Source organism: Caloenas nicobarica, chromosome 35 (genome assembly GCF_036013445.1).
Source record: "Caloenas nicobarica isolate bCalNic1 chromosome 35, bCalNic1.hap1, whole genome shotgun sequence".
In the NCBI taxonomy this organism is placed as follows: Eukaryota; Metazoa; Chordata; class Aves; order Columbiformes; family Columbidae; genus Caloenas; species Caloenas nicobarica.
In genome coordinates, this window is record NC_088279.1 from 941,263 (window position 1) to 968,474 (window position 27,212).

Consider the following 27,212-nt stretch of genomic DNA (forward strand, 5'->3'; position numbering starts at 1 on the left):
CCTGGCGGGGGCGCTGCTGCCGCCCTGTGCTCTGTGGCTCCTTCCTCATCCTCATCCCCATCCCACCCCCATTTTCATCCCAATCCCCACCCCAGCCTCATTAGGCCGAGCTTAATTGCCTCCTTTATTATTTTTCTTCTTGGGGTGTTAAAAACTGCTTTATCTTGCAAAAAAAACCTCACGAAATTTGACCTTTGCATCATTTCTTTGGGTATTTTTGGCATCTTTAGCCCATTTTCATCCCAATCCCCATCCCAGCCTCATTAAGCCGAGCTTAATTTCCTCCTTTGTCTATTATTTTTTGGGGAGGGTGTTAAAAACTGCTTTATCTTGCAAAAAAAACCCTCGCAAAATTTGACCTTTGCATCATTTCTTTGGGTATTTTTGGCGTCTTTAGCCCATTTTCATCCCAATCCCCACCCCAGCCTCATTAGGTTGTGCTTAATTTCCCCCTTTCTCTATTATTTTTCTTCTTGGGGTGTTAAAAACTGCTTTATCTTGCAAAAAAAAACCCTCGCAAAATTTGACCTTTGCATCATTTCTTTGGGTATTTTTGGCATCTTTAGCCCATTTTCATCCCAATCCCCATCCCAGCCTCATTAAGCCGAGCTTAATTTCCTCCTTTGTCTATTATTTTTTGGGGAGGGTGTTAAAAACTGCTTTATCTTGCAAAAAAAACCCTCGCAAAATTTGACCTTTGCATCATTTCTTTGGGTATTTTTGGCATCTTTAGCCCATTTTCATCCCAATCCCCATCCCAGCCTCATTAGGCCGAGCTTAATTTCCTCCTTTGTCTATTATTTTTTGGGGGGGGTGTTAAAAACTGCTTTATTTTGCAAAAAAAAAAAAAAAAACCACAACCTCATGAAATTCGACCTTTGCATCGTGGTTTTTTTGGTATTTTTGGCATTTTTAGCGTGTCTCTGTGGCGCAATCGGTCAGCGCGTTCGGCTGTTAACCGAAAGGTTGGTGGTTCGAGCCCACCCAGGGACGAGGGAGGGTCTATTTTCTGTCTTCCCCTCATTAAATTGTTAATTACCCCCCAAACACGCTGCTAATGAGATTGAATTCCCTGGAGCAACCCCATGGGTATAAAATTTTGCATTTTGGGACATGCCCAGGGGCGGATGGGCCCCCCTAAAAAGTGATTTTTTGCTCATGAAGGAGGCACGAAGAGCCGAGAAACACCGACCTTTATTCCGTTTCTGCAGAAATAAATTAGAAATTACGCGGCTCACCCCAGCCAGGGTCATATTTGAGTCGTGAAACCTACCTAGACCTCGCTTTTTTTTAGTGTTCCCTCCTATCCCCATCAAGTGATTAAGCAGGTGGCTGTTGTTGGACTCGATCTTAAGCGTCTCTTCCGACCAAAATGGTTCTATGATTCTATGGTTCCATGATTTTATGGTTCTACAGTTGGTTTTATGGTTGTTTCTACAGTTCTATGGTTGGTTCGATGGTTCTGCAATTCTACGGTTGGTTCTATGGCTGGTTCTACTATTCTATGGTTGGTTCTACTATTCTATGGTTGGTTCTACGGTTGGTTCTACAGTTCTACAGTTGGTTCTATAGTTCTACAGTTGGTTCTATGGTTGGTTCTATGGTTCTACGGTTCTACGGTTGGTTCTACGGTTGGTTCTACAGTTCTACAGTTGGTTCTATAGTTCTACAGTTGGTTCTACGGTTGGTTCTATGGTTCTACAATTCTACGGTTGGTTCTACGGTTGGTTCTACTATTCTATGGTTGGTTCTGCAGTTGGTTCTACTATTCTACGGTTGGTTCTACGGTTGGTTCTACGGTTGGCTCTACAATTCTGCGGTTGGCTCTACAATTCTGCGGTTGGCTCTACAATTCTGCGGTTGGCTCTACAATTCTGCGGTTGGTTCTACAATTCTGCGGTTGGCTCTACAATTCTACGGTTGGTTCTACAATTCTGCGGTTGGCTCTACAATTCTACGGTTGGTTCTGCGGTTGGCTCTACAATTCTACGGTTGGTTCTGCGGTTGGCTCTACAATTCTGCAGTTGGTTCTGCGGTTGGTTCTGCGGTTGGTTCTACGGTTGGTTCTACTATTCTACGGTTGATTCTATGATTGATTCTATGATTGATTCTATGACTCTATGATTCCGTTAATCCCATCTGATGACCGAGAGCGCTCTTGGAGGTTTTTCTCTTCAACGCTGTTGTTCCTGGTGCTCTTCTGTTGGCTTTTCTTGGAAAGAAACACCTTCACACCCCCCAAAAAAGCGCCTTCAAGCCGTTCCGGTCCCGCTCAGAGATCTTCCTTCAGCCAGAAGCTCCCCACCTGCTCCTCGTCCTGCGCCAGGGCTCCGATTTTGTTGTGCATGTTGCGGGCGGCCCTGATGGCCGATTTCATGGCGGCGTCGATCCAGGCGTGGGGCTGAGCCGCGTGTTCCCCGGCGAAATACAACCGGCCCTCGTTCTGGAAGAGAACCCGCGAGTAGTCGATGAACTGGTAGGGGGTGAAGGAAGCGAAGGCCCCCAGGGAGTGTCTGTCCAACTGCCACTTCTGGATGACATACTGGTGGCAGGTCTTGTTCAGGTAGTCCTTGCTGACTCGGTGGATATAGGCCAGGTCTTGGAAGATCACGTCCAAGCACTCGTTGTCCGTCAGGGGCAGGAAGAACTCGGCGTCATCGTTCCAGGTGTAGGAAGCCAAGATGACGCCCACCCCGCTGGGGAAGGTGTGGTCGAGGTAGTAGATGAAGCGGGAAGGGCGGTCGGTGACGGATTGTCCCCCGCGGATGCCGTCCTTCTCCCAGAACTTCTCGGAGCAAGCCAAGGCGATTTTGGTGGAGCTGGCGTAGTGGACGGAGCGCAGGGCATTGGCCTTGGGGATAGAGAGCGCTGGCTCGAATTGGATGTGCCTGGTGGCTTTGGCGCTGGAGGTGACAAGGACGTAATCCGCGGTGATGTCTCCTGTGGTCTGGGTGTGCAGATCTTGGTAGGACACTTGGACTTTGTGTTCCTTGACCTTGATCTTCTCCACGGTGTGGCTGAGCCGGACAACACCGGGCAACGCTTTGTGGAAGGCCTTGGGTAGTTGGTCAAACCCGTCCACGATTTCGCTGAAACTGAAAAGCGAGAAGAAGCAGGAGGTGAAGGAAAGGACTTTGGGGTTTAGAAACCGTAAAAACCCGTTACCAGAGCTCGGCGGCCTTTTGATTCGGACGTTGAAACACCGCTGGAACGTCCTCTTCTCGCGGACCAGCCCAAGAGGGCGTCCGGGGGAAGAGGCGCCGTCTTACCTGTCGTTATGGAAGATCTCAAAATCCCACACGGAGCTGATGAAGGACAGGTAGAACCCGGCGTCTTCGTTCAGCAAGTCGCCGATCATCTGCACCGCTCCTCGGCTTAGATTTCCCTCTTTAATCAAATACTCCTAGAAAAGCCAGGAAGAAGACGTAGCCTAATGGTATTATCATGGTATCATCTTGGTATCATCTTGGTATCATCATGGTCTTAGCTTGGTCTTAGCTTGGTCTTAGCTTGGTGTTATTATCTTGGTCTTATCTTGGTCTTATCTTGGTCTTATCTTGGTCTTATCTTGGTCTTATCTTACATTATCTTACATTATATTAACTTATTATATCTTCTTATCGTGATGTTATTATCTCAGTTAGCTCTTTATATCCCAAAAGTCACATCCTGCTGCCTCATTCCTGCTAAAGCCTGGACCAGAAGCTCCATCTTGGCTCTTTTCTTGGCATTTTAAGGAAAATGCATCTTGAAGCATCAACAGAGGAAGGGACTGGAGTGACCCAGATGCTCTCTCAGAGCAGGGATGCAGGTTTAGCATCAGCGGGGGGATCAAATATACCCCTCCAGCCCCTTACCTTGGTGGAGAAGGTGTCATATTTATCTATAAATTCCTTGCAGTCCATATCGTGGAACTTCTGAAAAGCCTGGAGAGGAAACATCGATATATTCGTGAGGAAAAAGTGCGTTTCCCAAAAGTGTTGCGCCAAACTCTCTCAGGATTCACCTGGGGTTTGGCAAATCCTGGAGCTGAGCTAGGCCTAGTGGATCCCGCCACTTGGCCTTCAAGTTTTTGGGAAGTTCGGCCTCGACGTGGTGTTTTCTGCTTCGTCCACGTCCTGGTGAATCAGAGGGGGCAGAGGGAGGGGTTCGCAATCGCCTGCCCTCGTTTCCCAACAAACCTCTCTGGTTTTTGTTCTGGAAAGGACTCTGCCCTTCCTCAACCCATCCTTGGGTCTCCCTAAACCCATGGCTGGGTCTTTCTCAACCCATCTGTGGGTCTTTCTCAACACGTGGTTGGGTCTCCCTAAACCCATCCTTGGGTCTTTCTCAACCCATCTGTGGGTCTTTCTCAACCCATCTGTGGGTCTTTCTCAACCCATCTGTGGGTCTTTCTCAACACGTGGTTGGGTCTTCCTCAACCCATGGCTGGGTCTTTCTCAACCCATGGTTGGGTCTCCCTAAACCCATCCTTGGGTCTTTCTCAACCCATCTGTGGGTCTTTCTCAACCCATGCTTGGGTCTTTCTCAACCCATGCTTGGGTTTTTCTCAACCCATGGTTGGCTCTCCCTAAACCCATCCTTGGGTCTCCCTAAACCCATCCTTGGGTCTTTCTCAACCCATCCTTGGGTCTTTCTCAACCCATGGCTGGGTCTTTCTCAACCCATGGTTGGGTCTTTCTCAACCCATCCTTGGGTCTTTCTCAACCCATCCTTGGGTCTTTCTCAACCCATCTGTGGGTCTTTCTCAACATGTGGTTGGGTCTTCCTCAACCCATGGTTGGGTCTTTCTCAACCCATGGTTGGGTCTCCCTAAACCCATCTGTGGGTCTTTCTCAACCCATCTGTGGGTCTTTCTCAACCCATGGCTGGGTCTCCCTAAACCCATCCTTGGGTCTTTCTCAACCCATCCTTGGGTCTTTCTCAACCCATCCTTGGGTCTTTCTCAACCCATGGTTGGGTCTTCCTCAACCCATCCGTGGGTCTTCCTCAACCCATCGTGCAGGTGAGGGTCAACCACAGCTTGGAGGAAACGGCTTCAGCATCTTTTGGATGCGCCAGGCCGCACCCCTCCCCTATGGGCACGTACCTTATTTAGGGCTTCTCTATAAAGCTGGTTGGCGCTCTTGCCTTTCTCTGATGGATTCACGGGGTATTTGAGGACATCTGAGTTCTCATTCACTTCCTTCGCTCTTACCCGAACGCCGTTCACAGCATACCAGGTGTTGTCGTCGTCCATCCGGAACGGCGCTACTTTCAGGTTAAACTTCTTGATGAATTTGTGGACGAGCCTAGAAAAGAGGGGAGCGCGTGGGGGTGAGTGTTCGCCAACAACCAAACCCCCCCAAAATTCTGCCGCCAGAGTAAAAGGAGACTTTGCCATTGGCTACGTTGGTGTAGCCACGTGTCATGGTCCTGAGATGAGGTTGAGGCCCTTCATTCCCCCAACTCAACCGAAGGTGACCGTGTGGGTTTCGTCCCATCTCGAACCACAGGTTTCTCCCCAAAACGGGCCGGTTCCTCGTCTCGACCATGGGGGTGACGCAGGACGTCGTCTTACCTGTGGTTGGGTGGCAGGCGCATGGCTCCCAGCTCCACGTACCAGTCGCGCCCCTTGGGTCGGTATGTCCAGATCCGCCCACCGACCCGGCCGCTCATCTCCAGGATGGTCACCTGAAGACGGGGATGGGAGGGTTTTGAAAACGGGCAGAAGACGGCACCGACCTGTCCCTCCACGTCTTCAAAACCCACGGGTCTGAATTTTTTCCGCCGCCTCGCGATGGCCAACGCGGTTTTGAAGCCCTCCAAGGACCTTCTGCCTCAATGAGGCAGGACCTGAAGGGCTCACGGGCCTTGCGCTGGTTGACCAACAGCAACGGGCGTCACCGTTGGGGCTACGACTTGTAGAACTGTAGAAGTTGAGGCTGGAGGTGCCTCTGGGGGGGGTCTAGTCCAGCCTAATCAAATCACCGCTTCAACCTTCTCCCACCACCGTGGTCCTTTCCTTCTCCAAGGTGGAAAATCCTCCGCGTAGGACGACGAGACCCAAGGCCCACCAAGACCCAACGGCTCTCACTCAACTACTTACGTTGTGGCCGGCGTCTCGGAGCAGTTTTGCCGCCGTCAACCCGCTGATCCCCGCGCCGACGATGACCACGTTGGCCGGATGGGTCGCGCGCGTCAGCCCGCGCTCGGCGATCTCCAGCAGCTCCTCATAGTCTTTGTCGGGGAAACACGGGAACTTGTCTGCGCCCAGGAGACCCACGAGAAGGAGGATTTGGAAGAGGACTGGGGAGAGAAGGAGGAGAGAGAAGAGTATCGTGCAACGGAGGCACTTGGTAACGAGCATTCGGGTTCATCTCTGACATCCCGGGACGTCGGCGGCAGCACAAACTGGTTCCGAGGACGTAGGTGTCCAAACCTCAAAGAGGAACCATCCAGCCGACCTGTTTTGTTAATCAACTGGCACGGTTACGAAACCCGATGCTATCAGGTTCCACACGACCGCACCCAGACGCCAAGTGGCGCCAATCAGTGTGATTTACTTTTTTTTTTTTTTTTTTTTTTTTTTAAGGTAAATCAACCCCATAGACGATTTTTTCTTTTCATGCTCGCGTTCTGCTCACGCGGCTCCTGCGGTGGGTCCCCAAAATGAGTTTAACCCCTTCGAATAAGCTCAAAAGTAATGAAGAACGGTAATTAATGTCATCAACGTGCAAAGAATTAAGGCGATTTCGTTGTCCCAACTGCCCTTTCCCATACCTGTGTGATTCATGGCGGTTTTGATGCATTATATAGAAATATAGACAGATGGACAGACTGGACAGAGACTATTGCACAGATGGACAGAATAGATGGAGATGGTATTACATAGAAAGGTGGACAATATTAGGTAGAAAAATTGAAAAATAGACAATATGATATAGAAGGATGGACGATATTATGTAGAAAAATGGACAATATTATGTAGGAAAACAGACAATATTATGTAGGAAAACAGACAATATTATGTAGGAAAACAGACAATATAACATAGAAAGATGGACAATATTATGTAGAAAAATAGACAATATAATGTAGGAAAACAGACAATATAACATAGAAAGATGGACAATATTATGTAGAAAAATAGACAATATAATGTAGGAAAACAGACAATATAACATAGAAAGATGGACAATATTATGTAGAAAAATAGACAATATGATATAGAAGGATGGACGATATCATGTAGAAAAATAGACAATATAACATAGAAAGATGGACAATATTATGTAGAAAAATAGACAATATGATATAGAAGGATGGACGATATCATGTAGAAAAATAGACAATATAACATAGAAAGATGGACAATATTATGTAGAAAAATAGACAATATGATATAGAAGGATGGACGATATCATGTAGAAAAATGGACGATATTATGTAGGAAAACAGACAATATTATGTAGGAAAACAGACAATATTATGTAGGAAAACGGACAATATAACATAGAAAGATGGACGATATTATGTAGAAAGATGGACGATATTATGTAGAAAAATGGACAATATTATGTAGAAAAATAGACAATATAATGTAGAAAAACAGACAATATAACATAGAAAGATGGACAATATTATGTAGAAAAATAGACAATATGATATAGAAGGATGGACGATATTATATAGAAAAATAGACAATATTATGTAGGAAAATAGACAATATTATGTAGGAAAACAGACAATATAACACAGAAAGGCGGACAATATTACATAGATGAAGACAAGTGATGGGACTTCTCTGTTTACTTAAAGTGATTTAGTGTCTGAGATACCCTATGGAGATACCTATAGGGGACAGTGGGCATTATATTAAATATTCTCACATGGAAAGGAAGTTTGAGCAGAAACCACCCTGTGATATTTCTAATTTTGGTTTCTCTTCTCCAAAATAACCACGGGGCGCCTTTCGTTTTCTTTTCCTTCCCCCAAATATTGCCAGTTTGCTTCCAAAAAAATCAAAGATTTGAAGCCGCACCTTGCGTAATTCTGACTCTTGGAAAATCCCTGCGGAATAAGTGTTTTTGCTGGAACGGCCCCAGATCTGTAGGTAATTCGGGTGAAAGGGCAGCCAAAGACCCATGTGGAGGACAAAGGGGACGCTTGTTGGACATCAAGGTGTCCATGGGAGGAGAACGAAAGGACATTGGGACCAGGTCTTGGAGACGTCTGATGGATTCTCCGTCTTCCATCAGACCTTCTCGTGTCATGGGTAGACGTGGAGAACCCCCAAACCCAACGGGAACGTGTCCTCCAAGAAGGTCCTTGGACGTTGTGAGCTGGTGGTGCCAACTCTACCTCAACAACCCAAGGGCCAGGTGGCCACGAAGTGGTTGAGCTGAAGGGAAGGCAGATTTCTGGTCGTGGAAGCCACACGAAAGGCAGATGTTCTACCAGGTGAAAAGAAAAAGGCGTTGAAGGCGAAAGAAAATGGGGAAAAAAGAGAGTGAGAAGGTTCAAGATTGAGGGGAGAATCACTCACCGATGCCGGCCATGGTTCCAGCGGGAAGGCGAGTCTTCTCGTGCGATTTGGCTTCATTTTATACCCTGGCTTTAAGAAAAAAAAAAAAAAGGCAAAGCCAGCCAAAAGAATTCTACCAATCAGTAAATGGGTGAGCAACCCGTGGCTTGTCATCAGAAGGGGAAGTGGTGGATGGTTTTTTTTTTATCTTTAATCATCAGCGTTATGAGCTTTGGGCAACAGCCACTGGTCTACGACACATTTCGTGATTATCAGGATGGGCCAAGGGCGACCTCGCATTCCTGGTGAAGGGCAGAGACCTTCCCTGCGGGGAAATAATTGTTGTTTTCCTCGTGCGTGTCCTTCCCATTGAAATCTAAATATCGCGGGATTCGCCCTCCGTCGGGTTTGGTTTTTTTTCCTTCCCGTCGGAATCGGTCTGAACGTCGTGGGATTCGTCCCGTGTCCCATGGAAGCCTCTGAGCACCAAATCCCACCTTTTTGGCGGCGAAAACGGGCGTTTCCAGGTGATGGTTCATCCGCCGGACGCCCTTATGATCAACGTTGAATGGTTTGGGTTTGATTGCGTCTTCGTTGCCGTAGATCCTTCACCAAAACGGCAAAAACTGGGCGAGTTGTGCCAGGATTTTTCCAGAACGAAGAACTTCGACCAACCAAAGGGTCATAAACCGAACCGAGGAACCACCCCTGGGCTGCAAGGAGAAACTTTGGTATTATTATTTTTATTTCCTGTCTTCTTTTGGCCCCATTTCCTTTAGTTTTCTCGATCGCAACGTCTTGAATTTCCCCTGTGCTGAGCCAACCTCATCACCGCGCTTCATCTCCTTCGAGTCTCAGCAGCATCGCGGGGCTTTTCATCAAGTTTAGCCATAAAACATCTCGATTTAATCATAAAATATCTCGATTTAATAATACAATATCTCGAGGTGGGTGGGAAACGATCCTCAAGTCGAGCTCCCACAGGTTTGGAGAATAAGGGCGAGGGTGGTGGGGCCAAAATGATGGATTTAATCCATCCTAATGGATTTCAGGGCGACACTTTTTAAATTTCAGGACAAATCTCTGCCGGCGTCAAGGTAAAATTAGGAGCCGATTCTTTGCGTCCGCTTCATCAGCTTTCACCAAAATGTCCTCAAAGTTCCCCTTTGTTGTCGTTAAAATTGGGCAACAACCATCCGTGGAAACTTCTGGGAAATACTAAAGGATTGCGAGTTCTTTTTTTTCCTTGAGGTTTTCGTCCTATTTGAGAAAACCCGTCGGTTCGTTCAGGTTTAACTTTTGGAAAAGGCAAAGGCGTCGTTTGGCGGCCGATTTTAAAATTTTTTGATTTTTTTTTTTTTTTTTTAACTGCCTTGGGATCACCGGGTTCTTTTCCTGATACCCATGGGCGTCTATGCTGGAAACTCAGAATTATTTCTTCACACGAAGCAAATGTTACTTCCTGGAGGATTTGGGGATTAAAGGAGACGTGTTCCCAGGCTAGGCGGAGATTTTGGAGAGAGGACAGTTAATTCCGTCTGATTTTGACAGAGCCAGATTGACGTGTCCTACCAAGCCGCTGCAGGATGGGCCTGAAATTCCGCCGTTTATTGTCTGAGTCGAGGACGTTCACGCCAATAATTGCAAAAGAAGTTCCTCCCATGTTCCTGCTCCTCTCTGCTACTTCCCTGGACATTACTGGAAACCGAGTTTACGCCCCAAACCTATTACAACACGGCGCTTGGGAGAAAATGAGATGGAATCGGTGTTGGATGGGGTAAGACGGGGATGCCTGTTTGCTTGCAAATCGTTGTTTTCTGGCCGTTAAAGTTGTTTTTTTTTCCCTTGAATAAGGGAAGGGAAAAAGTCAGGGGTCGGTCCATTAGAATCGGATGTTGGTAGATGTTGGCGTGGCCCAAGGAACACGGGAGGTGCGCGGACATTGACATATGAAAATGAGTTGCGTACGTAAAGCGCGAAGAGGGGAAAAACCCAGGGTGTATCTGGGTGGATTTATTAGCGAAGCAATTAGCCCTAACGAGCCTTGGAGCTGGCACACACAGGCTCGCGAGCAGCTTCTGTTGAGGAAAGTCGCTCTTTCGTCAGGTTTTCATTTGTTTCTCGCTCGCCCGCAAGACGCGTCTTGCACGTCCTTGGCTTGGCCGTGCGTGCGGGAGAGGGAATTTTGGAGATCGGGGCGAAGCTCTGGGAAATAACCGTCGGTTTTTAGGTTGGGCGGAAGGTTTTGATTGGAAGGGTGAGCGAGCTGGAGGCGTTGAGGGGTTTTTAGGCCACGCCGGTGCCCACCGGGCCTGGTTGACATGGGCCAAGAGGGACCCCGGCAACCACGATTCTCCCCATTGTGAACTGGGCGGTGGAGCTCGTTCTCTTGGCCAATGGCAGGGCTTGGAGCCGGCCCTCATTTGCATGTTCGCATAAATTGGGGAGGGCGGGGTTGATTGTTGGACTTGGGGGGTCCGGGCAGCCAAGAGAGGAGGTTGAGCCATGGCGGCTGCTGGAGGGAGCAAGACCCAAAGTGGAAGGACATCCGCAAGCGGAAGGACATCCCGAAGGGGAAGGTCATCCCAAAGTAGAAGGACATCCCCAAGTGGAAGGGCATCCCCAACTGGAAGGACACCCCCAAGTAGGACATCCCGAAGTGGAAGGACATCCCCAAGTAGGACATCCCGAAGTGGAAGGACATCCCAAAGTAGGAGATCTCAAAGTAGAAGGACTTCCCCAATTGGAAGGATGTCCCAAAGTAGAAGGACATCCCGAAGTGGAAGGACATCCCAAAGTAGGAGATCCCAAAGTAGAAGGACTTCCCCAATTGGAAGGAGATCCCCAATTGGAAGGACGTCCCAAAGTAGAAAGACATCCTCAATTGGAAGGACATCCCGAAGTGGAAGGACATCCTCAATTGGAAGGACATCCCCAATTGGAAGGATGTCCCAAAGTAGAAGGACATCCCGAAGTGGAAGGACGTCCCAAAGTAGAAAGACGTCCCCAATTGGAAGGACGTCCCCAATTGGAAGGACGTCCCGAAGTAGAAGGACGTCCCGAAGTGGAAGGACATCCTCAGTTGGAAGGACATCCCAAAGTAGAAGGACATCCTCAATTGGAAGGACATCCCCAAGTGGAAGGATGTCCCGAAGTGGAAGGACGTCCCGAAGTAGAAAGACGTCCCCAATTGGAAGGACGTCCCCAATTGGAAGGACGTCCCGAAGTAGAAGGACGTCCCGAAGTGGAAGGACATCCTCAGTTGGAAGGACATCCCAAAGTAGAAGGACATCCTCAATTGGAAGGACATCCCCAAGTGGAAGGATGTCCCGAAGTGGAAGGACGTCCCGAAGTAGAAAGACATCCCCAATTGGAAGGATGTCCCAAAGTAGAAGGACATCCCAAAGTAGAAGGACATCCTCAATTGGAAGGACATCCCCAAGTGGAAGGACGTCCCAAAGTAGAAAGACATCCCCAATTGGAAGGACATCCCAAAGTAGAAGGACATCCCGAAGTGGAAGGACATCCCGAAGTGGAAGGAGACACAAGAGCCATGCCGGGAGATCTCCAGCCAAGCAAACGAAGCGTCGGGGCCCAGCGAAGCGTCAACCCGCCAAGAAACCCAAGCGAAGTCCCTCAAGAGGCCCCTCAACGCCCAACCGCCCAACGCCGGGCGGGCGGCTCCTCTCCGACCAGGCCCGGGGCGTCATGGCCGACTTTGTGAGGAACATCTGCGGCCGGGTGTCGAGCGAGGCCGAGCGGCTGCGGCGGAGGAGCCGCCACCGCGTCGCGGGCGCCGCGCACGTCCAGGCCGCCCTGCGGCGCGTGGTGCCCGCGAGGAGCCGGCGACCGGCGGCCGCCGCGTCCTCCAGAAACCGGCGCTAGAGACGCGTCCTCCTCCCCTCCGGCCCCAAACGAGCCATCGAGATCGGGGGAGAGGAGCCAAAACACCGAAAAAAACCCAAAAAAACCCACCCCGATTTCTGAAAAAATAAAGACCCGCGCGACCGCCGTTTGGGCCGAGTGGATTTGGGAGATTTATTTTTTTTTGGGGGGCGGGGGGTGAAATCGTGGCGATAAAGTCCCGACGTGGCGGGTTGTGCTGGTTTGTTTTGCAGGGGAGGAGGATGAGCTGTGATTTATTAGTTTTCAGGCCCCCAAAAATCCTTATGCAAATTCCCGCGTTCTTTTGGTGGAATTCCTTGGTTTTCAGGCCCAAAATGCAAATTCCTGCATTCCTTTGCTGTGATTTATTAGTTTTCAAGCCCCCCAAAAAAATCCTTATGCAAATTCCCGCGTTCTTTTGGTGGAATTCCTTGGGGTTTAGGCCAAAAATGCAAAGTCCTCTGTTCTTCCTCAGCGAGGATCTGTAGGTGGTTTTCACCTTAAATACGGGATTTTCTTGCTGCGAGGGGATGATTATATATACTTGAATACACGTGTTTTAATTGCTAACAAATTATGGGAATTGCTGCGAGTACGGGGCGGGGGGAAACGTCCCACTAATTTAAATTACCCGAGGATAGTTCTGCTATCCCGCATTAATTACATTAATTAATTATATTGATGACAATTAAAGCGGCGATTCTTAAAAAGCAATAAGATCGAGCCCGGCCGCACGCTGCGCGGCAAAGGTGCCAACCGGCTTTTAGGATAACGGCGGCGTTCGCAATCAGGGGTTGGATTTGCCGAAAAAGAAAAGTCTATTATTGGTGTAATCAGAGGGAAAAATTAAAAAAGAAAAGAGGAAATTGTTTTGGGGGAAATATTTTGTGAAAAACGGGGGATTTCCCTGACCGGGAATCGAACCCGGGCCGCGGCGGTGAGAGCGCCGAATCCTGACCACTAGACCACCAGGGACGTGATAAAATTAAAATTTTAATTGTGCGCCAATATCTGGTCCTTTCGCAGGACCCGCTCCCCCTGTTTCTGCTTTACAGGAGCAAGGATTTGGGGGGGGAAAAAAAGGAAAACGGGCATTTTCCCGAACTCGGGTGCAGGGATGATGGGGGAAGTATTTAAATATGGTAAAAATGGTGGGGTTTCTGTTAAAAAAAATGAGAAAATTGTAATTTTTTTAGGAGGAAAAGGTGTGTCAGGAGTGGGATTCGAACCCACGCCTCCATTCGGAGACCAGAAATCCCCGGGGGAGGGAAAGCGAAGAGCTTGAGTCTGGCGCCTTGGACCACTCGGCCATCCTGACACCCCCCAAAATCCTCCCCATCCTCCCCAATTCCCCCCGGTCCCACTTAATTTATTGCCGTTTAATTCAATTCCGACTCAGTTCGGCTGATTTTTCCGCTTTCCCTTTTCATTCCGCGCCCCCCTCCTTAAGCGATAATTGACGGGGGTGATTTTTCGGAGGAAAACTTTTTGGGGGGGGGATTTTCATCGGGGTTAGGTCAAAAAGCCCGCTTTCTTTGGGTGTAATTCCTTGGTTTTCGGGCCAAAACCGCAATTTTCTGCGTTCTCTTGGTGGAATTCCTTGGGGTTTAGGCCCCAAAACCCGTTATACAAATTCCTGCGTTCTTTTGGTGTAATTCCTTGGTTTTCAGGCCAAGAATGCAAATTCCTGCGTTCTTTTGGTGTAATTCCTTGATTTTCAGGCCAAAAATGCAAATTCCTGCATTCTTTTGCTGTAATTTATTAGTTTTCAGGCCCCCCCCCAAATCCTTATGCAAATTCCCGCGTTCTTTTGGTGTAATTCCTTGGGGTTTAGACCAAAAAAATTCCTTATGCAAATTCCCGTGTTCTTTTGGTGTAATTCCTTGTTTTTCAGGAAAAAAAAAAATACTCCTTATGCAAATTCTTGCATTCTTTTGGTGCAATTCCTTGGTTTTCAGGCCAAGAATGCAAATTCCTGCGTTCTTTTGGTGTAATTCCTTGATTTTCAGGCCAAAAATGCAAATTCCTGCATTCTTTTGCTGTAATTTATTAGTTTTCAGGCCCCTCCCCAAATCCTTATGCAAATTCCCGCGTTCTTTTGGTGTAATTCCTTGGGTTTTAGACCAAAAAAATTCCTTATGCAAATTCCCGTGTTCTTTTGGCGTAATTCCTTGGTTTTCAGGAAAAAAAAAATACTCCTTATGCAAATTCTTGCATTCTTTTGGTGCAATTCCTTGGTTTTCAGGCCAAGAATGCAAATTCCTGTGTTCTTTTGGTGTAATTCCTTGATTTTCAGGCCAAAAATGCAAATTCCTGCATTCTTTTGCTGTGATTTATTAGTTTTCAGGCCCCCCCCCAAATCCTTATGCAAATTCCCGCGTTCTTTTGGTGTAATTCCTTGGGGTTTAGACCAAAAAAATTCCTTATGCAAATTCCTGCATTCTTTTGGCGTAATTCCTTGTTTTTCAGGAAAAAAAAAAATACTCCTTATGCAAATTCTTGCATTCTTTTGGTGCAATTCCTTGGTTTTCAGGCCAAGAATGCAAATTCCTGTGTTCTTTTGGTGTAATTCCTTGATTTTCAGGCCAAAAATGCAAATTCCTGCATTCTTTTGCTGTAATTTATTAGTTTTCAGGACCCCCCCAAAAATCTTTATGCAAATTCCCGCGTTCTTTTGGTGTAATTCCTTGGGTTTTAGACCAAAAAAATTCCTTATGCAAATTCCCATGTTCTTTTGGCGTAATTCCTTGTTTTTCAGGAAAAAAAAAATACTCCTTATGCAAATTCTTGCATTCTTTTGGTGCAATTCTTTGTTTTTCAGACCAAGAATGCAAATTCCTGCGTTCTTTTGGTGTAATTCCTTGGTTTTCAGGCCAAAAAAACCCCACACGCCAGCTCCGCACGAGGAAGAGCTGCCTCACAAGGGCCGCGTCCCGGCCGGCCAATCCCGCGCCGCGTTGTTGGGCGCTCATTTGCATATTCCACCCCCATGGTTCCGCCCGCCGACCACGGTCGTGGTGGGACCTGGAGGAGGGTGGAGGTCGAGGAGACCCAATGGCCGCCAAGAGACAAGGAAGAACCTCGAGGAAGAGGAAGAAGGAGGAGAAGACCCAACGGCCGAGGCCTCTGCTCAAGTGGAGAAGGTCAACGGGCCAACCCAACCGGTGGAAGCCGCCCTCGAAGAGACTCAACCGTTGGGTGAAGACGGGGTCTTGCCAACGCTCCATCGCGCGGCTCCTGCGGCAGCTGCCACCCCGGCGCATGTCGGCGAAGGCCAAGAGGTTGATGGACGCGTCCATGGGGCTCCTCTGCAAAGGGTTGGTCAACGAGGCTGACCGGTGGCGGCGCCGGCGCCGCGGCTCCTTCATCGGCACCGTGGAGCTGCGGGCGGCCGTGGCGGCCGTGATGAAACGCGGGGCGCGTTTCGTCTTCTCCGTCCCCGGATGAGCTTCTTGCACGAGATGAACCGCGAGGGCCTCGTCTCCCTCGTTGGGTGACTGGGGAGAAGAAGAAAAACGAGGAGGAAAAAAAAAAAAAAAAGAATAAACTTGGAGACTTTCTCGCCCGCCCGACTCAGAGTTGTTTGTGTAAGGATGAGCAACCAACGTGGTGTCCCGCCAGCAGCCACAGGCCCACACGGGTGGTAATTTGGAGGTGATTTGCGTGGGAGCATCTTCACTGGGGAGGTTGGAGACCCATGGGCGAGGCTGGAGACCCAATGGGGGAGGCTGGAGACCCAATGGAGAGGCTGGAGATTCAATGGGGAAGTTGGAGATGCAATGAGGAGGCTGGAGATCCACCAAGAAGGTTGGAGACCCAACAGTGAGGTTGGAGACTCAATGAGGAGATTGGAGATGCAATGAGGAGGCTGGAGATCCACTAAGAAGGTTGGAGACCCAACAGTGAGGTTGGAGACACAATGAGGAGGTTGGAGACCCATGAGAGAGGTTGGAGACTCGATGCGGGAGGTTGGAGACTCAGTGGGGGAGGTTGGAGATGCAATGAGGAGGCTGGAGATCCACCAAGAAGGTTGGAGACCCAACAGTGAGGCTGGAGACTCAATGAGGAGGTTGGAGACCCATGGGAGAGTTTGGAGACTCAATGCAGGAGGTTGGAGATGCAATGAGGAGGCTGGAGATCCACTAAGAAGGTTGGAGACCCAACAGTGAGGTTGGAGACACAATGAGGAGGTTGGAGACCCATGAGAGAGGTTGGAGACTCGATGCGGGAGGTTGGAGACTCAGTGGGGGAGGTTGGAGATGCAATGAGGAGGCTGGAGATCCACCAAGAAGGTTGGAGACCCAACAGTGAGGCTGGAGACTCAATGAGGAGGTTGGAGACCCATGGGAGAGGTTGGAGACTCAATGGGGGAGGTTGGAGATCCAATGGGGAGGTTGGAGACTCAATGAGGAGGTTGGAGATGCAATGAGGAGGCTGGAGATCCACCAAGAAGGTTGGAGAACCAACAGTGAGGTTGGAGACAATGGGGAGGTTGGAGACTCGATGCAGGAGGTTGGAGACTCAATGGGGGAGGTTGGAGATCCAATGGAGGAGGTTGGAGAGCCATGGGGGAGGTTGGAGGCCCAATGGGGAGGTTGGAGACTCAATGAGGAGGTTGGAGACTCAACAGGGAGGTTGAAGACCCATGGGGGAGGTTGGAGACTCAATGGGGAGGTTGGAGATCCAATGGGAAGGTTGGAGATCCACCAAGAAGGCTGGAGATCCACCAGAGAAGTTGGCCATGGTGGGACAAGAGTGATGGAACTGAGTAGGAGAGAAAAATGACGTTTTCCGCCCCCCATTCTCACGTTTTCTGATCCCAGTTCTCACATTTTCTGCCCCTAATTCTCATTTTTTCTGCCCCAAATTCTCATATTTTCTGCCCCTGATTCTCATGTTTTCTGCCCCAAATTCTCAACTTTTCTACCCCAAATTCTCAAGTTTTCTGCCCCCCCATTCTCAAGTTTTCTGCCCCAATTCTCACACTTTCTGTCCCCCATTCTCATGTTTTCTCCCCAAATTCTCAAATTTTCTGCCCCTGCTTCTCACGTTTTCTGCCCCAAATTCTCAAATTTTCTGCCCCTGACTCTCACGTTTTCTGCCCCAAATTCTCACGTTTTCTGCCCCCCATTCTGAAGTTTTCCACCCCCCATTCCCATGTTTTCTACTCCCCCATTCTGACACTTTCTGCCCCCCATTCTCAAGATTTCTGGCCTGGATTCTCGTATTTTCTGCCCCTGATTCTCATGTTTTCTCCCCCAAATTCTGAAGTTTTCTGCCCCAAATTCTCACATTTTCTGCCCCAATTCTCACACTTTCTTCCCCCCCACTCTCATGTTTTCTGCCCCAAATTCTCATATTTTCTGCCCCTGATTCTCACGTTTTCTGGCCCAATTCTCACACTTTCTTCCCCCCAAATTCTCATGTTTTCTGCCCCTGATTCTCATGTTTTCTGCCCCTGATTCTCATGTTTTCTGCCCCAAATTCTCATGTTTTCTGCCCCAAATTCTCATGTTTTCTGCCCCAAATTCTCATATTTTCTGCCTCAAATTCTCATATTTTCTGCCCCCCATTCTCATATTTTCTGCCCCCCATTCTCATGTTTTCTGCCCCTGATTCTCATGTTTTCTGCCCCAAATTCTCAAGTTTTCTGCCCCAAATTCTCATGTTTTCTGCCCCTGATTCTCACGTTTTCTGCCCCAAATTCTCGCGTTTTCTGCCCCTGATTCTCATGTTTTCTGCCCCTGATTCTCACGTTTTCTGCCCCAAATTCTCGCGTTTTCTGCCCCTGATTCTCATGTTTTCTGCCCCTGATTCTCATGTTTTCTGCCCCTGATTCTCAAGATTTCTGGCCCAATTCTCACACTTTCTTCCCCCCCATTCTTATGTTTTCTGCCCCAAATTCTGAAGTTTTCTGCCCCAAATTCTCAAGTTTTCTGCCCCTGATTCTCATGTTTTCTGCCCCTGATTCTCATGTTTTCTGCCCCAAATTCTCATATTTTCTGCCTCAAACTCTCATGTTTTCTGCCCCTAATTCTCAAGTTTTCTGCCCCCCATTCTGAAGTTTTTCACCCCCCATTCCCGTGTTTTCTGCCCCAAATTCTCAAGTTTTCTGCCCCAAATTCTCATATTTTCTGCCTCAAACTCTCATGTTTTCTGCCCCTAATTCTCATATTTTCTGGCCCAATTCTCACACTTTCTTCCCCCCCATTCCCATGTTTTCTGCCCCAAATTCTCACGTTTTCTGCCCCAAATTCTCATATTTTCTGCCCCAAATTCTCACGTTTTCTGCCCCAAATTCTCATATTTTCTGCCCCAAATTCCCATGTTTTCTGCCCCAAATTCTCAAGTTTTCTGCCCCAAATTCTCACGTTTTCTGCCCCAAATTCTCACGTTTTCTGCCCCAAATTCTCAAATTTCCTGCCCCAAATTCTCAAATTTCCTGCCCCAAATTCTCAAGTTTCCTGCCCCCCCCCCATTCTCAAGATTTCTGCCCCGGATTCTCACATTTTCTGGACCCCCCCCCAGACAGGACACAAAAATCCACCCAGGCGTCGATAAATCTGCAAAGCCACAACCCGCCCCCAAAATCTCTAAATTTTTGACATTTTTTACATGGGGGGGGTGTCCGAGCGCCCGACGTGGGGCCTCGCGGCCGCCTTGGCGCCGTGACGGGGCGACGAAAGGTGACAAAAGGTGACACCCCGCGATTATTGTCACCGAAGCCGCTCGGGCCTCTAGAGGGCTCCGGATAAACGCCGATTCTTGGCTGTTTCCAGCCATTTTCTTGGCATTTCCTCGCTCCCGGATACCGGTTTGGGCTTCCGGAGCGGAATCCAGGCCTGGCGTGGCCTCCGTTGAGCTGGGGGGGGACAAAGCGGGGGACACAGGGGGACAAAAGGGGGGGTCTGTGTGTCCCCCCCGTCCCCACGGGCCTGGCTGCGGGAGGCCGGGGCGTTAGGCCCGGGTTTAAGCCAGGTAACTGGGGAAACTGGGCCGAACTGGGGTTGGGGGGCAGCCGGGGTGGGGTGTAGGCCTTGGGTTATTTGGGGACCCCCCCCCAGGTCCCTGAGGGACCCCCAGGGGTGGGACATTGTGTGTGTGTGTCCCCCCCCCCTTGCCATCCCCTTCGTTCCCAGTAAGGGGACTGGGGGGAACTGGGAGGACTGGGCGGGGGGAGGTTGAGGTTGCCGGGGGGGGAAAACGGGGGAAAACGGGGGGAAATCGGGGCCGGCGGGATTCCGTTTCGCGGTTGGTTTTCTTTCTCATTTTTGCCGTTTTCGCCCTATTTTTTTTGTTGTTGTTGTTGTTGTTCCGGCCGAATTCCGGAATACAAATTAGAAATTTAAGAGATCAAAATTGTTAATTTTTTTTTTTTTTTCTTTTTTCCTCCCTCCCCCCCCACCCATCTCTCTCTTCTGGAACAGAACCGTAATGATCGTGTTAATTAAACCGCGACGAGGCAAGTTTTGGGGAGGAAGTTGCAGAAATTTAGTGTGTTAAATTAAAGGTATTAAGCGAAATTAAGCCTAATGTGGTAAACTGCTGTTTGCCAGAGAGACACAGGGTGAATTTAGAAAGTGAAATTGTAAGTAAAATTGAAATTGTAAGTAAAATTGAAATTGTAAGTAAAAAATAAAAGTATAGGTAAAATTAAAATTATAAGTAAAAAATAAAATTATAAGAAAAATTAAAATTATAAGAAGTAAAAAATAAAATTATAAGAAGTAAAAAATAAAATAAGTAAAAATACAATTATAAGAAGTAAAAAATAAAATTGTAAGAAGTAAAAAATAAAATTGTAAGAAGTAAAAAATAAAATAAGTAAAAATAAAATTATGAGAAGTAAAAAATACAATTGTGAGAAGTAAAAAATAAAATTGTAAGAAGTAAAAAATAAAATAAGTAAAAATAAAATTATGAGAAGTAAAAAATAAAATTATGAGAAGTAAAAAATAAAATTATGAGAAGTAAAAAATAAAATTGTAAGAAGTAAAAAATAAAATTGTAAGAAGTAAAAAATAAAATTGTAAGAAGTAAAAAATAAAATTGTAAGAAGTAAAAAATAAAATTGTAAGAAGTAAAAAATAAAATTGTAAGAAGTAAAAAATAAAATTGTAAGAAGTAAAAAATAAAATAAGTAAAAATAAAATTATAAGAAGTAAAAAATAAAATAAGTAAAAAATAAAATTATAAGTAAAAAATAAAATTATAAGAAGTAAAAAATAAAATAAGTAAAAAATAAAATTATAAGTAAAAAATAAAATTATAAGAAGTAAAAAATAAAATAAGTAAAAAAAAAAAATATAAGAAGTAAAAAATAAAATGAGTAAAAATAAAATTATAAGAAGTAAGAAATAAAATTATAAGAAGTAAGAAATAAAATAAGTAAAAATAAAATTATAAGAAGTAAGAAATAAAATAAGTAAAAATAAAATTATAAGAAGTAAAAAATAAAACTGTAAATAACATTAAAATTATAAGTAAAAAATAAAATTATAAGTAAAAAAAATTATAAGTAAAAAAAATTATAAGTAAAAAAAAAATTATAAGTAAAAAAAAATTATAACTAAAACTAGTTACGATTTAAAATTCAAAACTTAGAGCGACAATTAACATCACGCTTAGAATTAAGAGCGTAACTAACAATAAAAGCGATACGTAGCCATCGGAAAACGATAACCACCTTTTCCAAAAAACCCCCCCCCCCCTTCCCGACCTTCCCGCTGCTTTCAACCGTTCGCTCTCCCGCGCCAGAGCCGCCGCGGAAAAGCCGCCGGCCTGGAACGGCTCGCTCCGGATCCGACCGCGGGCTCGGGCCGCTTTTCTGAGCGTCCGCAGGTTCGAATCCCCGGAGAGGCGGCCCCCCCCCCCGCGGGGGTGGGGCGGGGGGGGGGCGAGGCGGGGTGGGGGGGGACACGGCGTGGATTCGGAAGGTTCCGCTTCCCCGCACGGAGCCCCCGGGGCCGCCGGGGGGGACACGCGGTGGATTGGGAAGGTTCCGCTTCCCCGCACGGAGCCCCCGGGGGGGCGGCCGCCGCCCGGCCGGCAGGAGGCGCTGCGGCGCCATGCGCCAGAGGGACCGCGCGCCCGCCGCGCCGGGTGAGCCGCCGCCGAGCCCTTCTTTCCTCCTTTTCCTCCCTTTTTTGGCCCTTTCTCGCTCCCGTTTTCGTTTGTTTTTTTTTTTTCCCTCTCTCTCCTGTTGTTCCTCCCCCTTTTTTTCCCTCCTTTAATGTCTCCCTTTTCTCCTCCCTTTTTTCTCCTTCTTTTCCCTCCCGTCTTCTGCCCCTTTTCTCCCTTTTTTCTCCCCATTTTCTCCCCCCTTTTCTCCCCCTTTTCTCCCCCCTTTTCTCCCCCCTTTTCTCCCCCCTTTTCTCCCCCCTTTTCTCCCCCCTTTTCTCCCCCTTTTCTCCCCCTTTTCTCCCCCCTTTTCTCCCCCCTTTTCTCCCCCCTTTTCTCCCCCCTTTTCTCCCCCCTTTTCTCCCCCTTTTCTCCCCCCTTTCTCCCCCCTTTTCTCCCCCCTTTTCTCCCCCCTTTTCTCCCCCCTTTTCTCCCCCCTTTTCTCCCCCTTTTCTCCCCTTTTTCTCCATTTTTTCTCCATTTTTTCTCCCCCTTCTCTCCCTTTTTCTCTCCCTTTTTCTCTCCCTTTTTCTCTCCCTTTTTCTCTCCCTTTTTCTCTCCCTTTTTCTCTCCCTTTTTCTCCCCCCTTTTCTCCCCCCTTTTCTCCCCTTTTTTCTCTCCTTTTTCTCCCCCTTCTTCTGCCCCTTCTTCTGCCCCTTCTTCTGCCCCTTTTCTCCCCCTTTTCTCCCCCCTTTTCTCCCCCCTTTTCTGCCCCTTCTTCTCCCCCTTTTCTCCCCCTTTTTCTCCCCTTTTTCTCCCTTTTTTCTCCCCCTTTTCTCCCCTTTTTCTCCCTTCTCACCCCTTTTTCCTCCCTTTTTCCTCCCTTTTTCCTCCCCCTTTTCCTCCCCCTTTTCCTCCCCCTTTTCCTCCCCCTTTTCCTCCCCCTTTTCCTCCCCCTTTTCCTCCCCCTTTTCTCCCCCTTTTCTCCCTTCTCACCCCTTTTTTCTCCCCTTTTTTCTCCCCTTTTTTCTCCCCTTTTTTCTCCCCTTTTTTCTCCCCTTTTTTCTCCCCTTTTTTCTCCCCTTTTTTCTCCCCTTTTTTCTCCCCTTTTTTCTCCCCTTTTTTCTCCCCTTTTTTCTCCCCTTTTTTCTCCCCTTTTTTCTCCCCTTTTTTCTCCCCTTTTTTCTCCCCTTTTTTCTCCCCTTTTTTCTCCCCTTTTTTCTCCCCTTTTTTCTCCCCTTTTCTCTGCCCCTTTCTTCTCTCCCTTTTTCTCTCCCCTTTTCTCTCCCCCTTTTTTCTCTCCCTTTTTCTCTCCCCCTTTTCCTGCCCCTTTTCGCCCCCCTTTTCGCCCCCCTTTTCGCCCCCCTTTTTACCCCCCTTTTCGCCCCCTTTTCACCCCCTTTTCGCCCCCTTTTCTGCCCCCTTTTCGCCCCCTTTTTCTGCCCCTTTTTCTCCCCTTTTTCTCCCCCTTTTCTCCCTTTTTCTCCCCCTTTTCTCCCCTTTTCTCCCCTTTTTCCCCATTTTCCTCCCCGCTTTCCTCCCCATTTTCTCCTTGTTTTCCCTCCTTTCCTTCTCTTTTTCCGCCCCCTTTTTCTGCCCCCTTTTTCCGCCCCCTTTTTCCGCCCCCTTTTCCCTCCCCCTTTTCCCTCCCCCTTTTCCCTCCCCCTTTTCCCTCCCCCTTTTCCCTCCCCCTTTTCCCTCCCCCTTTTCCCTCCCCCTTTTCCCTCCCCCTTATCTCTCCCCCTTATTTATTTTTCTCCTTTTTTCCTCCTCCTCATTTCCCCCCTTTCCTCCCCCCAGCAGCCCAGGGCCTCCTGAGCACCGAAGCGGCCGCACCGACCCCCGAGGAGCCGGGACCCCCGTCCCAGCGCCGCCCCCTCGGCTCCAACCGCCGCAAAACCAAATACCCAGACAGAGCCGAGACCCCCGGCCCCACCGAGACCCCCAACGTCCAACCGCCGCGCCGGGGCCGCCCCGGCGAGAGACCCCACAAATGCGACGACTGCGGGAAGAGCTTCCCCTGGGCATCCCATCTGGAACGTCACCGGCGCGTCCACACGGGCGAGCGGCCGTTCGGCTGCGGCGAGTGCGGCGAGACCTTCAGCCAACGCTCCCACTTGGCCAAGCACCGGCGCAGCCACGCCGGCGAGCGGCCCCGCCGCGGCAAAACCTTCAGCCAAAGCTCCGAGGCGCTTCGCCGCCACCGGGCGCACTTAAAGGAGCGGATTTCGGGCTTGAAAGAGCGCGTTTCGGGCTTGAAAGAGCGCGTTTCGGCCCGCGGGAAGGAAACCGGAGCGGGGGCTTCGCGGCGCCGCCACCGCCCGCACCGCTGCGGCGACTGCGGGAAGAGCTTCGCGTGGGCGTCCCATCTGGAACGTCACCGGCGCGTCCACACGGGCGAGCGGCCGTTCGGCTGCGGCAGCTGCGGCGGCCGCTTCTCGCAGAAATCCCACCTGCTGCAGCACCGCAAGACCCACGCGCCCGACCGGCCCTACGCGTGCGGGGACTGCGGGAAGCGTTTCGGGGACGTCCCGCCGTTCCTGGCCCACCGGCGCGGCCACGCGGAGCCCAAGGGTTTCGCTTGCGGCGATTGCGGGAAGAGGTTCCCCTGGGCATCCCATCTGGAACGTCACCGGCGCGTCCACACGGGCGAGCGGCCGTTCGGCTGCGGCGAGTGCGGCGAGAGCTTCAGCCAGAGCTCGCACCTGGCCAAGCACCGGCGGTGTCACCTCCCCAAGGTCCCCGTTGTCCCCAAGGTCCCCGTTGTCCCCGCGTCCCCGGCCAGGACGCGCTTTGGGGGCGACGGGGAGTCCTGAGCCATCGAGGACCCACGCGGTGACGACGGGGAGAAAAGCGTCACGGCGGGTCGGGGACGAACGGCCGAGTGACGTTGGGGGGGGTGGCAGCGCGGGGTCCGTCGTAGCGAATACAGTGCGGGTTTCCACAAAAAGAGGCGGTTTTCATTCTCGAGATTTCTGCCCCAAATTCGCAAATTTTCTGCCTCAAATTCTCATTTTTTCTGCCCCTGATTCTCATGTTTTCTGCCCCCAAATTCTCAAGTTTTCTGCCCCCCATTCTCAAGATTTCTGGCCTGGATTCTCATATTTTCTGCCCCTGATTCTCATGTTTTCTCCCCCAAATTCTGAAGTTTTCTGCCCCAAATTACCACATTTTCTGCCCCAATTCTCACGCTTTCTTCCCACCCATTCTCATGTTTTCTGCCCCAAATTCTCATATTTTCTGCCCCAAATTCTCATATTTTCTGCCCCTGATTCTCACGTTTTCTGCCCCAAATTCTCAAGTTTTCTGCCCCAAATTCTCATTTTTTCTGCCCCTGATTCTCAAGTTTTCTGCCCCGATTCTCACACTTTTTTCCCCCCATTCTCATTTTTTCTGGCCTGCATTCTCATGTTTTCTGCCCCTGATTCTCATGTTTTCTGCCCCAGATTCTCAAGTTTTCTGCCCCTGATTCTCATGTTTTCTGCCCCCCATCCTCATGTTTTCTGCCCCAATTCTCACACTTTCTGCCCCAAATTCTCAAGTTTTCGGCCCCAAATTCTCATTTTTTCTGCCCCTGATTCTCATGTTTTTTGGCCTGGATTCTCATGTTTTCTGCCCCTGATTATCAAGTTTTCTGCCCCGATTCTCACACTTTTTTCCCCCCATTCTCATGTTTTCTGGCCTGCATTCTCATGTTTTCTGCCCCTGATTCTCACGTTTTCTGCCCCAAATTCTCGCGTTTTCTGCCCCAAATTCTTGTGTTTTCTGCCCCTGATTCTCAAGTTTTCTGCCCCCATCCTCATATTTTCTGCCCCAATTCTCAAGTTTTCTGCCCCAAATTCTCAAGTTTTCTGCCCCAAATTCTCATGTTTTCTGCCTCACATTCTCATGTTTTCTCCCCCAAATTCTCAAGTTTCCTGCCCCTGATTCTCAAGTTTTCTGCCCCAAATTCTCAAGTTTTCTGCCCCAATTCTCACACTTTCTGCCCCCCATTCTCGTGTTTTCTGGCCTGGATTCTCGTATTTTCTGCCCCTGATTCTCATGTTTTCTCCCCCAAATTCTCAAATTTTCTGCCCCCCGTTCTCAAGTTTTCTGCCCCAATTCTCACACTTTCTTCCCCCCCATTCTTATGTTTTCCGCCCCAGATTCTCATGTTTTCTACCCCAAATTCCCACATTTTCTGCCCCCCGTTCCCGTGTTTTCTGCCCCAAATTCTCACATTTTCTGCCCCCCATTCTCCCGCTTTCTGCCCCCCAAACAGAACACAAATCAACCCAGGAGTCGGTAAATGGGGACGAATGGCCGAGTGACATTGGAGGGTGGCAGCGCGGGGTCCGTCGTAGCGAACGGAATGTGGCTTTCCACAAAAAGCGGCGGTTTTGGGGATGAGGGAGCGTCTTCCCGGGGGAAAAATGGTGATTTTTCGCCACCGGGTTGGGGTTTTGTGCTAAAATAGGGTGATTTTTGCGCCGGAACGCAGTGATTTTTGTGGCGATATATGGTGGGTGTTGCGCAGAAATACGGAGGGGTTTTTTATGGCCAAAGCGCGGTGGGCTTTGTGCAAAAATGTGGGTTTTGTGCCAAAATGTGGTGATTTTTGTGCAAAAACACTGTGGCCTTTGTGCTGAAATACGGTGATTTTTGCACCAAAATATGGTGAATTTTGCGCCAAAACACGGTGATTTTTGCACCAAAATACGGTGAATTTTGCGCCAAAACATGGTGATTTTTGCACCAAAATACGGTGGGGTTTGTGCCAAAACATGATGATTTTTGCACCAAAATACGGTGAATTTTGCGCCAAAACACGGTGATTTTTGCACCAAAATACGGTGGGGTTTGTGCCAAAACACGGTGATTTTTGCACCGAAATACGGTGAATTTTGTGCCAAAACACGGTGATTTTTGCACCAAAATATGGTGAATTTTGTGCCAAAACACGGTGATTTTTGCACCAAAATATGGTGGGGTTTGTGCCAAAACACGGTGATTTTTGCACCAAAATACGGTGAATTTCGCACCAAAACATGGTGATTTTTGCACCAAAATACGGTGAATTTTGCGCCAAAACACGGTGATTTTTGCACCAAAATACGGTGGGGTTTGTGCCAAAACACGGTGATTTTTGCACCAAAATACGGTGGGGTTTGTGCCAAAACACGGTGATTTTTGCACCAAAATGCGGTGAATTTTGCGCCAAAACACGGTGATTTTTGCACCAAAATATGGTGGGGTTTGCACCAAAACACGGTGATTTTTGCACCAAAATACGGTGGGGTTTGTGCCAAAACACGATGATTTTTGCACCAAAATACGGTGAATTTCGCGCCAAAACACGGTGATTTTTGCACCAAAATACAGTGGGGTTTGTGCCAAAACACGGTGATTTTTGCACCAAAATACGGTGAATTTTGTGCCAAAACACGGTGATTTTTGCACCAAAATACGGTGGAGTTTGTGCCAAAACATGATGATTTTTGCACCAAAATACGGTGAATTTTGCGCCAAAACACGGTGATTTTTGCACCAAAATACGGTGGGGTTTGTGCCAAAACACGGTGATTTTTGCACCAAAATACGGTGAATTTTGTGCCAAAACACGGTGATTTTTGGACTAAAATACAGAGAATTTTGTGCCAAAACACGGTGATTTTTGCACCAAAATACGGTGGGGTTTGTGCCAAAACACGGTGATTTTTGCACCAAAATACGGTGAATTTTGCGCCAAAACACGGTGATTTTTGCACCAAAATACGGTGGG

General features: G+C 48.5%; 2 protein-coding genes and 4 non-coding genes across 10 annotated transcripts in view; 2 read left to right on the plus strand and 4 right to left on the minus strand.

Annotated features, from left to right (window-relative positions):
- The window catches only part of TRNAL-AAG (transfer RNA leucine (anticodon AAG)), an 82-nt gene extending 81 nt beyond the window's left edge, over position 1 (minus strand). Inside the window, exon 1 of the tRNA in view lies at position 1. This exon is cut by the window's left edge and continues 81 nt beyond it. This is a non-coding gene — a tRNA (tRNA-Leu).
- A 918-nt stretch (positions 2–919) lies between these two features.
- Positions 920–993, plus strand: TRNAN-GUU (transfer RNA asparagine (anticodon GUU)). The gene has a single exon. It is a non-coding gene; the product is annotated as a tRNA-Asn (tRNA).
- Positions 994–2,272: 1,279 nt separating this feature from the next.
- On the minus strand, positions 2,273–8,540 carry IL4I1 (interleukin 4 induced 1). The gene is made up of 7 exons (XM_065654800.1): positions 8,528–8,540; positions 6,089–6,288; positions 5,561–5,673; positions 5,090–5,291; positions 3,858–3,926; positions 3,270–3,403; positions 2,273–3,095 (listed from the first exon to the last, which is right to left on the minus strand). The coding sequence occupies exons 1-7, from the start codon at positions 8,538–8,540 to the stop codon at positions 2,273–2,275; spliced, it is 1,554 nt and encodes a 517-aa protein (XP_065510872.1).
- Positions 8,541–13,294: 4,754 nt separating this feature from the next.
- Positions 13,295–13,366, minus strand: TRNAE-CUC (transfer RNA glutamic acid (anticodon CUC)). The gene has a single exon. It is a non-coding gene; the product is annotated as a tRNA-Glu (tRNA).
- Positions 13,367–13,599: 233 nt separating this feature from the next.
- Positions 13,600–13,709, minus strand: TRNAL-CAA (transfer RNA leucine (anticodon CAA)). Its single transcript has 2 exons — positions 13,672–13,709; positions 13,600–13,645 (listed from the first exon to the last, which is right to left on the minus strand). It is a non-coding gene; the product is annotated as a tRNA-Leu (tRNA).
- Positions 13,710–19,278: 5,569 nt separating this feature from the next.
- Positions 19,279–27,194, plus strand: LOC136000826 (zinc finger protein CKR1-like). 5 transcript variants are annotated; one of them, XM_065654817.1, is made up of 3 exons: positions 19,279–19,369; positions 19,819–19,853; positions 23,252–27,194. In XM_065654817.1, the coding sequence occupies exons 2-3, from the start codon at positions 19,826–19,828 to the stop codon at positions 24,265–24,267; spliced, it is 1,044 nt and encodes a 347-aa protein (XP_065510889.1). In that variant the 5' UTR covers positions 19,279–19,369; positions 19,819–19,825; the 3' UTR covers positions 24,268–27,194. The 5 variants fall into 5 exon arrangements, 4 of the variants coding, with proteins under 4 accessions (XP_065510889.1, XP_065510890.1, XP_065510887.1 ...); XM_065654818.1 differs by having other exon boundaries at positions 23,255–27,194; XR_010607748.1 differs by lacking the exons at positions 19,279–19,369; positions 19,819–19,853 and adding an exon at positions 20,936–21,232 and having other exon boundaries at positions 23,252–23,334.
- The last annotated feature ends 18 nt before the right edge of the window (positions 27,195–27,212 follow it).

Bases quoted from the DNA above. Each gene is read 5' to 3' on its own strand.
- IL4I1 (XM_065654800.1), bottom strand. The intron at 5,292-5,560 runs GTAAGACGACGT...CCTCTTTTCTAG, and splicing joins CGCCTGCCACCCAACCACAG to GCTCGTCCACAAATTCATCA. The intron at 3,927-5,089 runs GTACGTGCCCAT...TTTCCTCTCCAG, and splicing joins ATAGAGAAGCCCTAAATAAG to GCTTTTCAGAAGTTCCACGA.
- LOC136000826 (XM_065654815.1), top strand. From the start codon at position 21,460: ATGCGCCAGAGGGACCGCGCGCCCGCCGCGCCGG. The intron at 21,494-23,251 runs GTGAGCCGCCGC...TCCTCCCCCCAG, and splicing joins CCGCGCGCCCGCCGCGCCGG to CAGCCCAGGGCCTCCTGAGC.